The 9,667-nt window shown below is 42.5% G+C and overlaps 1 protein-coding gene across 2 annotated transcripts; it reads left to right on the forward strand.

Moving 5' to 3' along the window:
* The first annotated feature begins 309 nt into the window (after window positions 1-309).
* NDUFV3 (NADH:ubiquinone oxidoreductase subunit V3) lies at window positions 310-8,965 on the forward strand. Of its 2 annotated transcripts, XM_086618350.1 has the most exons (5): window positions 310-361; window positions 559-652; window positions 873-875; window positions 3,938-4,924; window positions 8,703-8,965. In XM_086618350.1, exons 1-5 carry the CDS (start codon window positions 314-316, stop codon window positions 8,867-8,869), a joined length of 1,299 nt encoding a protein of 432 aa, XP_086474476.1. In that variant the 5' UTR covers window positions 310-313; the 3' UTR covers window positions 8,870-8,965. The 2 variants fall into 2 exon arrangements, with proteins under 2 accessions (XP_086474476.1, XP_086474466.1); XM_086618340.1 differs by lacking the exon at window positions 873-875.
* Window positions 8,966-9,667: the final 702 nt, after the last annotated feature.

The following is a 9,667-nucleotide window of genomic DNA, read 5'->3' on the forward strand; positions in this document are numbered from 1 at the left end:
GGCTGCTAGCGGGGCGCGTTTCTCCCCCTGAGCGCGTACCGGGCTGCGGGGAACCCACACGCCAAACCGCGGGCCCGTGCGCGGCGGGGTTTGGGTTACCCATCCCGCCGGGCGCCGTAGCGGCGTCCGACGGGGCCGCGCTTCAGGCGGCAGCTTCGTTGTGAACGGAGGGCACGACAGCGGCGTGACGTAATCCTCAGCAGCTGCATTACGCGCTATCATTCGGTGATAACGGCGGCGGAACCTCGTCGCTTAAGCCTCCGCCCACGGGGGAGGGCCCGGAGGGCTGGGGCGGCTACGGGCCGGCGGCAAGATGGCGGCTCCCTCGCTGCTGGGCTGCGGCCGGACGGCGACCCGCAAGGTAAGGGGTAGGGTGGGCACCGGACGCGGGGAGGAGCCGGTCGGACCCGGTCGGTGACCTTCCCCCCCTCCCCGGGCCCGTGGCGCAGATAGCGAGGCGGCCGGCATCTGCGCCACGGGCCCGGGGGAGATGATCCTTGCCGCGCCCGGGAACTCGCTTTTGTCCCGCTTCCTTCATTATTTTACGGTACTTCGCAGGTTTTGCGGCTGGAGGCCCGGGGGCTGCGAGGAGAGGTCCCCTCCGCTGCGCTCTGCACCAGGCCGGGGGGTTCCAGGACGACGCCGCCAACGAGTAAGGCGTTTGTTTCGTCTTGAAAAGTGGTGGGGTGTAAAGTAGAAGCAAATGGGGGTGTAGCTGCTAGTAGGAGAGTCTCCTTTTCTGGTGCGAAACCAGAAACGCCTTTCTCTGCAGCCCGTCTGAAGTTCAAGTCCCTTTGGTTGTCATTAAATAGGGAAGAAGAGCTTAAAAATGCTCGTGGCTGCGTTTCTGAACAGCTGCTACGTAAGCCAAGAAAGTGAAAGGTCATCACCCTGTAAACAGGGATTTCTGTTCAAACGTACTGCATAGTAAATAAACCGAAACTAAAGGTCTGGTAGGAATGGGACTGCATATTTATTTATACACAACACTATGAGCTTGATGCTTCCTTCCTGTTTACCTTCACATGTTAGCTGCTATGATGCTTGACCAGGCTTAAGGAGAGCTATCTTTATGTTTGTATTAATATAAAGAAGCTTTGCAAGTTGCCTGAAATTTGCTGGAAATGAGTGTAGCAAGTTACTTTTTTTAGTGAGGTGCAAAATCTGGTTTTGAACTTCAGATATTCCCCCTTGTCTTTCAAAACGTTCGATTATAAGGGTCAAAATGCATCCCATTTTACCAAAAGAGAGAAAAACTTGCAAGATTTTGCAATGGTTTGGGTTGTAAGGGACTTTAAAGATTATCTAGTTTCAACCCTCCTGCCATGCAAGCACTCATTTTCGGCTCATGTTGAGCTTCTCATTGACCAACACCCCCAAGGCCTTCTCCTCAGGGCTGCTCTCAACCCATTCTCCGCTCAGCCTGTATTTGTGCTTGGGGTTGTCCTGACCTGTGTGCAGGACCTTGCACTTGGCCTTGTTGAGCTTCATGAGGTTCATACAGGCCCACCTCTCCAGCCTGTCAAGGTCCCTCTGGATGGCATCCAGAATATCTGCTCCAGGCAACAGCGTCAAGAAGCTGCAGAAAACTGCCATGGCCCTGTTGTGTTAAATTTGATCATAATGCTTCTCACCCCATAGGTTTGCAAGCAACATAAAACATGGACCTGCATTTGGATGCTGCAGTGCATTTGACATTCAGAAGTGCTTGGGCCACTTTAGTCCCTGACCAAAGTCAAAACATGAATACAAATTTCAAAGAGGGATATCTTGTGCAAAATGCTGTTTTTAAATAGAGGCTCACTGATTCAGTGAGTAGGATCCCCACCCCAAGTTAGCAATGCAGGTGCTTAAACAGCAAATCTCCATGGGGCCGTATGTAGAAGTAATCAGATTTGTTGACAGCTGTTGAAAAGGTCACAGAAAGAGCAGTAGAATGCAGACTTCTGGCTTCTAATGTTAGCTTCTTAAGTGCTAAGGCCAATAAAAGCTTGGGTTCCACTAAGCTTTTGCTGTGTGAATTGATAGAAGCTTGATTGAACAACAGATTGCTTTTTATTATTATTTATTTTATGCATTATTTTAAGTGTATTTGAGATGCACTTGAGCATCAGTTTCTAGATTCATTGTCCTGCAGCTCTGATTTCAGAAGGAGTCAGGAGACCTCTTAGACTACCTCTTTCAGCCAGCTGCTTCCCCTGCAAATGGTTATGGTTAGTCAGGGTGTGTAGGATGCAGCTGTCTCTTTCAGGTTCTAGCTGGACCAGGGTCTGCAAACTTTCTTTGCTTTGATAAAATGGTTGTATTAGACTTTATGATTAAAAGCTGAAACATGTATCTTTTTCTCCATATCCCAATAGTACTGTTTAAAGTATTTTTCCAGTAACACTATTAATGGTCAAGTTGAATATTACCTGCCGTCTTGGTTTCTTAGGATGTCTTAGCATTAATACTTCTTCAGCTTTTGCTCAGCTTTCACTTGGCTGTCAGGCTTCTTTCAAAGGCGGCTGCCCATTTTCCTACTTCCCCCTGCCCTCCCTCCCTGCCTTGCCCCTTCCAACTGGCAGAGAGAAGTATGTATCTGAAACTTTTCAAAAGCATTACCTGTGTGCTAAATAGATATTTTTTTGTTTGTTTGTACTTACGTTAAGAACTCTGTATTTATTTATTAAATACTTTGCTTTTAATTTTGTGTGTCCATCTCTTCTGTGATGTTTTCGTTTGGACGTTGCTAAAGTCTTGCTTCTATTCAGAACTAATTATAGCAACTCCTTGGATCATACAAGGTATTAATGTAAAATACCAGTAAGGGGGAAAACTGCATCTAGTTTATGGTCTTGTAGAGTAGATCTGGGTTTCCAAACTGTGCAGATAAATCTGCACGATAGACTGGAAATCCGTTGAATTACACTGCTGGTTGGAAGTGGTGCAACTCATAATAGAGTTGGCGTTGCTGTAGCAAATTTCAGTGGTGGTATGTCTTCTTAATGTGCTCCCAGTCCTCGTTGTCTTCCTGTTTTCTGTAACCACAATAGTATTCACTGTTGATCAGCCTGTTGAGGATGTCATTGGCACAAGCATCCAAGGGCATTTGGTACTTTCTGAAAAGGCCTGAAAGCTGCTGTTTTCTCTTCAACTGTTGACTTCTTGTCTGGAGAATTTAGCTTAATGAAAGTATCTGTGAGGGAGAAGAAATAAAGGCAGACTACCGTGAAGCATTAGGAGATCTTCTAAGACTGTTTTTTCACAAAGAGGTCTCAAACCAAAAATAAGAAGCGGAGATAGTGAGGACTGAAGAAGATAAAGTCTTAAGGAAGTCGTGTTAAACTGTGTTAGACACAATTCAGTTGGTAGGTCACATTGATACATGAACAAGTAATACTTCCACGTATGGCCTCTAGTATCTCTTATTCCACTACTTTGTCTCTTGGCAGTCATTCCTTCCTACTGCTTTAAAGATAACTATTGTAAGAGGCTGGCTATTGCTATGTCTGTTTACTCTGTCTTCTCTTCACTGGCTTGTTCACAGACAAATGTTCTCTGCAGTAGCGTATTTGAAGAGCTCAGCTAACAAGCTATTTTAGTGTTCATCTGAGACAGGAGTGTCTGTAAACCATTTTCAGTGATGCAGGATTGAAGCACAGAGAAAAACAGCCCTTGCAAGGAGTCTGGCAAAGCAAGGAGCAAAAGGCATTATCTCCTGAGTTTCAGCATTGCAGCAGCAGGAACTGTTAAATGCTAACTAGATCTCTAGTTTCTTTAACTTAACACATCTTAAAACTTTCTGCTTCATAATGCCTGTATTTAGTATAATAACTTCTTTCAATTTGCTTTTTGTACCAGATTATCTCAGAAAGTTAAAATTGTGTGACTAAGATCACTAATTAACAGTGGTGTTGGATATAACGATGATAATCTTCTTTATGCCGTTTCCTAGATGTAGTGTCACCACAGGGAAGCACCAAGCCGCTAGCCATCAAGGCAACAGTTGAATTTCCTAAAATGTTGTCTTCTAGCTCTCTCCTATTGTCTGCAAACAAAGGTGAGACTGTATCTAGTACTAACCTCGAGGAATCTTCAAAACCTTCTGCTGAAGACATGAGGACGTTCATGTCAAGAAAAACCGTGGTTGCATTTCCTCAGCGAGTAGTTGTTTCTTCCCCTGAGGAGGAAAACCTCACTACACGTGCAACAGAAGGAAGCTTGAAGAAAGAGTTAGTTGAGGAAGAAACTTCATCTTCATCCAGCTCAGATTCAGATTCTAGCTCAGATTCTGAGGAAGAAAATGATGGTGATGATTCAGAAGTTGCCATTAAAACCAAAGTTGAGTTTCCCAGACGAAATTCCATCTTTTCTGATAACATAGCAATAAAGGCATCAATGCTAGCAAAAGAGAACTTGTCCCCAAAATCTCACAAAGAGTATGTAGCTAAGAAGCTGCCAGGCAAAACAGAAACTGATGTGTCTCCCATCAGGCAAGCTACGTTTTCTAAAACATCAGTCAGCCATAAAACATCAAAATCCAAAGTGAAAGAATCCAAAGTGAGAGACTCCAAAGTAAAATCAACTCCAAAAGCAGCAGATCCACAGAAGCTGGTCTTAGAACCACACATGGTTGAAAGCCAAGACCTGACCGAAGTCACCCATAAATCTGATTATTTGGAGGAAAAGTCCATTGGAACCCAAGTAGCAGCTATTCAGCTGAAAGCTTCATCAGTGACTCAGGAAGGCAAAAAGCAAAAACTGGTATCCAGGGAAGATGAGAAAAAGGTGAAGGAGGCACAGGAGTCGGAAGCAGAAGTAGTAACCAGTCCTAAACTGGAAGAAGAGGCTTCTGGAAGCACAGTGTTGGTGATGGGCACTACAGCAAAGGAGGAGACCATTCAGGAAGCAGGATTGCAGACTGGAGAAAGCACAATAGAGGGTACACCTTTAAATTGTTTGAACTGTATTGATTCATCTGGGCTAGGGTTTAGCTTTTTTTAAAGGGTTTCCAAATCTTCTCTGTTCATGATTCTCTGATCTTTAAACTGAAGCTAGCCGTGTAACAGTGACTTTCTGGAAGACAAATTCTTGTTCATTGCTAATTGTTGTAAAAGCTCAGTAATATTCAGTTTCCGGTTATGCTGTGAAAGGAAACAGTCTTTGTTTCACTTTATAATTTCATAAACCAGTTTCTTAGAAAATGAAAACGGGATTTTTTCCACTGTGAGCAAAATTCTGGGTTTTATATGACAAAACTTGTTTTCCCTCTGGTCTTTTATTGGAAGGATTTTGTAGTTGCCTTTCTCCTGAGCCAAATTTGATGCCATCTACTTTTTGCTTAAACTCTGCTGTCTGTTGTTTTTTTTTTTTTAAATCTTGCGGTGTTTCAGACTTCAGTAGACTTCAAGAAATCATAGTGTAATACCAAAAACAGGGGTTGATTCTGAGATTGGTACGTTGTGAGTTGTTCAAGTAGCACAGAGTTGACCTTATAACCCGGTTTTTGTAGTCAGTTGGAAGGAGACAGTGATATATTTTAGCAGAGAGCATTGTGTACCATATAATCATCTCCCTGGCTGTATTTTACTATTTAACTTCCTCCTCTTATTTACTACCAGTCCTGTTACCTTACCTACTGATCTCATTCTGTGTATTTCAGTAGAAAACGCCCCTCCGTGGTGGCTTACCGTTCTTGCCTTTCAACTTAAGGCGGCATACCCTTCTTAAACCCCCCCCTTCTGGTTGCTGCTTTGAATTAAAGAATTTGCCTACTTGGAAGTAAAAGCAGCATAATTGTTAAGCTGGTTGGATATCATCTTTCAAGTGATACCCTTGCAGAAAAGGACCTGGGGGTCCAGATGGACAGCAAGTTGAACATGAGCCAGCAACATGCCCTTGCAGCGAAGACCTGCTAACCTGGGCTACATTAGGAGGAGCGTTGCGAGCAGGCTGAGGGAGGTGATCCTTTCCTGGTGAGATGCACCTGGAGTGCTGTGTTCAGTTCTGGGCTCCCCAGTATAAGAGAGATGTGGAGCTACTGGAGAGAGTCCAGCAAAGTGCCACTAAGATGATGAAGGGACTGGAGTATCTCTCCTGTGAGGAAAGGCTGAGAGAGTTGCGTCTGTTAAGCCCAGAGAAGAGGAGGCTCAGGGGTGATCTCTTCAGCTCATATTTTGGTCTAAGAGTCGGAAGCTAAGCTTAGCTTCTTCCCTGACCACAACTCAAATGGTAAAATGCAGCAGTTTGCAAATGATACTTTCATTTACTTGTTCCTCCTTGCAGTCAGCAGCAGAAGCTTTCATTAAAAAAATAAAAAATATAAATTTCAGAAGGGCTGTTTGTAGTTATCTACAGATGATGTTTTTCTCCTCATTCATCCACAGTGGAGTTCTAGATGCTTAAGCATTTTTTTTTTCCCCACTGAAGCTGATATGAAGGCCCAAAAAATGAGTTCAATGAACTTCAAGTATGAGAGGGAGGACCCGGTCTTAAAATGTCCTAATGATTCAAGGTGAAGATTATGACCCATCGAAGATATATGAAACAGCCTCCCCCGCTCTGATGCTGTAAATCCAAAATAAGGTTAAGCCTGCGTGACAAACTTTTCCTGCAGGTCTGTATCAATGGGGCGATAATACCACTGTGCCTCAGACCTATAATCGTCATAACCACACCAGCAAAACCCTTTCAGGTAGGACTGGGCTTTGCTGAAAGTGGCACTTTTGCTGTTGAGCTCTTCTTGCCCCATGGAGATGGTGAGGCTGAGGGCTCTGCTGCAGTGGCTGCAGGAGAGGTGAGGGTTAGTACAGGAAAGTTCACACCGTTTTACTGCTGGTGTAGTGTCTTTGAGTGCCAGGGGTAGCAAAGAGTCAAACCTAGCTGCATTGTGTTCAGCAGTGTCACTGGTATCTCCAGGCGTATCTTGCTCTCCCCTTTGAGGCCTTCTTTGAGAGCAGCTACTGCTTTTCCGTGTTTAATGTTCACCGTTAATGATAATACCTTCTGGAAGCTGTAATTCTGTCCTGTTTGTTTGCTTGTTCTTTTGTTCATCTGCACACTGCAGCAAGCACACTGAAGATGCAAAAGCAATTTTTCCCATTACAAACCTGGATGTTAAGGTGATGTCATCCACTTTGTAAAGCAGGCATGCTAAGGAGTCAGCAAAAATTGCTGACTTTAACTGCTAAGTAGCAAAGTAGTAGCATGATAACTCAGAAATATTCCTCTGATTCATTTCCGAAGAACATCCTGTGAGATGCTTGGTCTTAAAGAGAGAAAGCATAGATGAAGTCTGAAGTATGGCGAGGATGAACTCAGGGATAAATTTTTCCTTCAAGAAGCCAAGTACAGTGTATTCGGGCAGGAAAAATGAGATTCCATCTGCTTTTCTTTCTGAGCATCTGTCTCTTCATTTGGAACAACTGTCTTTTGCAGGTTGAATGTACACTTGCCTACGCTTGCCTGTTCTTGGGGCTATTTGCAGCAAAGAACTGCATCATCCGGCTTTTATCTCTGTCGTGTTGTCTCCTGTGAGCTGTCTCGGTAGGAATTGAGCTGTAGGCACAGGGATATTTCCTTTCATAGGTTATGCTGTTGTTTTGCTGAAAACCATGGCTTACTACATGGTGTTTTATAAGCAAGTCTTGCTCAGTGTTACAGATACATGCTCTTAAACTGGTAGCTTTGTGTTGCAATTACTATGTCATAGTTAAAGGGAAATTCTGGTGTTCAGTTGCTTGAGTTCTTGTATTTTTATTGCAGATAGTTGTATTACAAAAAGAAGCTTAATACTATCTAACCTAGACAATTACATACAAATTTGTATGACGAAGTTTTTCACTAGATTTATGCTTATTTCTTATTGTTAAAACTCTGGGTATATGACAATAAATTAATATTGGGAGTAAAGTTTTATTCCTTGCAGTTTCCTTGGTTGTAAAATCAGCCTGTAACAGGAACCTTTTATGTAAATAGTACTGCCTGAATTCACATAATATTCTAAAAGTGTAATAATTAATGTTGGCTTTAACATGAAGTAAGGAGTTCTGAATAACTTTTATTAGGTTATTCTTTTGGGAAGAAAAGCTGATACAAAGTTTAGAAGATTACATTTAGAAGAAAGGAAATGTACATCAAAGGATCTTGATATATTACTGTTCAGTGTAACCACATTTGAAATTAAACTGTGGAGATCTCAATAATTCCATCACTTCTCCCCATGGAAAAAAAAAAAAATCAATCTTTAAAGTAGTTCTAATAGCTGTACCTTGTGGTCTGACATGATGATATATCACTTGTACTGCTGCATTGCCTGTCCTGGCTTGCTAAGAATGTCACCTACTGTTCTGGCCAGAGTGAAAACCAAGGCAACTATGAAAAAGCCAGGAAATGCAGACATACGTCTTTGAAATATAAATGAAGTGTTCTGCCCTATCCTTCCCCCAGCATTAGGTGGTAGTTTGGATTTGAAAACCTGTGCCGTATTGGATGACTTGTACTGCAAGTTCACCTACTGCAAAATCATGTGCTGCTTTAAGACTAGACAAGGTACCAGCAGAACTTAGTAAACTTATCCTTTTGTTATAGTTACTGACTTTTTTTTTTTAATCTTGGCTGGATGAGGGGTCTGACAGTACGTGAAAGCTGGCTCAGTAATTAAGAATATTGCCCTCTAGTGTGGCGTCCTTATAGTCACCAGTTACTGTTTGTTTTCACAGAGACCACAGCAGCTGCTGAGCCTGCTCCGGAAGAATTCGATAATTCTACCTACAAGAACCTTCAGCATCATGAATATAACACGTATACCTTTGTTGATTCTGTTGTGGTTCTCTCAAAATTCAGGCAGCCTCAGCCATCTTCTGGAAGACCATCACCAAGGCACTGAAAGAACCACATGGGAAACAAACGCCCAGGCAGAATGATCAATTGTCCTATTTAGCACTGTTGCTTCATCTGTATTATAAATTAGATAATAAATAAATGCATGATAACTTATGCTTGTGCTTTTGAACAGTTCTTCTTGGTTCTTGGAGTCCCTCACTTCTTGACTTTCATGAAGGAGCTGCAAATGAGTCATCACTGAACAAAAATAGCATTTCTGCCTCTCAGTATGTGTTATTTGGTGATAGCTTAAAAAAGTCCTGACCTTTCAGTGTCTCCAAACTTTTGAAACTGACTGTTCTTTCATTACTGTGTTGAAGAACGTAATGGCCTTAGTGCATGTGCTTGTTCAGTATGTGCCGTGATTTTAATGGGTATTGTTATCGCTGTCTTGCAGCGAGCTGTTCTCCTTGCACACAAACACATTCCCAGCTCTGAAGAGGTTATCTTTACTCTGGATTTGAAATTAAAATCATTGGCTGGAAACAGCATAAGAAGTATTTGTCTCCTGTGGCGAGAGTGTATGTTTTGTGTTAGTCGAGGAATGTAAGTTTATGTAATGCGATTGAAACATCTCAAAACCTCTGCTGTTGTAAAGGGAGAACATAGAAATTTATTTCATCTTCTTTTGGGGGTTCTAGCATCCAGGTTCTGCAGTAATTGAAATAATTTAAAATGTGAGAGAATCTCAGTGGGCAGTTCTAATGAACTATACTACATTGATTAAACTCTGAGAAATAACATATTTCTATGAGTAGAATCACTCGAATGTTATTTTAAATGTGATGAAAATAGTATTACA

The sequence above is a fragment of the Tauraco erythrolophus genome, chromosome 1 (assembly GCF_009769465.1).
Source record: "Tauraco erythrolophus isolate bTauEry1 chromosome 1, bTauEry1.pri, whole genome shotgun sequence".
NCBI classification, from domain to species: domain Eukaryota; kingdom Metazoa; phylum Chordata; class Aves; order Musophagiformes; family Musophagidae; genus Tauraco; species Tauraco erythrolophus.

Coding starts and splice junctions, on each gene's coding strand:
- NDUFV3 (XM_086618350.1), top strand. CDS start 314: ATGGCGGCTCCCTCGCTGCTGGGCTGCGGCCGGACGGCGACCCGCAAG. Junction 362..558: donor GCCGGACGGCGACCCGCAAG/GTAAGGGGTAGG, acceptor GGTACTTCGCAG/GTTTTGCGGCTGGAGGCCCG. Junction 4,925..8,702: donor TGGAGAAAGCACAATAGAGG/GTACACCTTTAA, acceptor TTGTTTTCACAG/AGACCACAGCAGCTGCTGAG.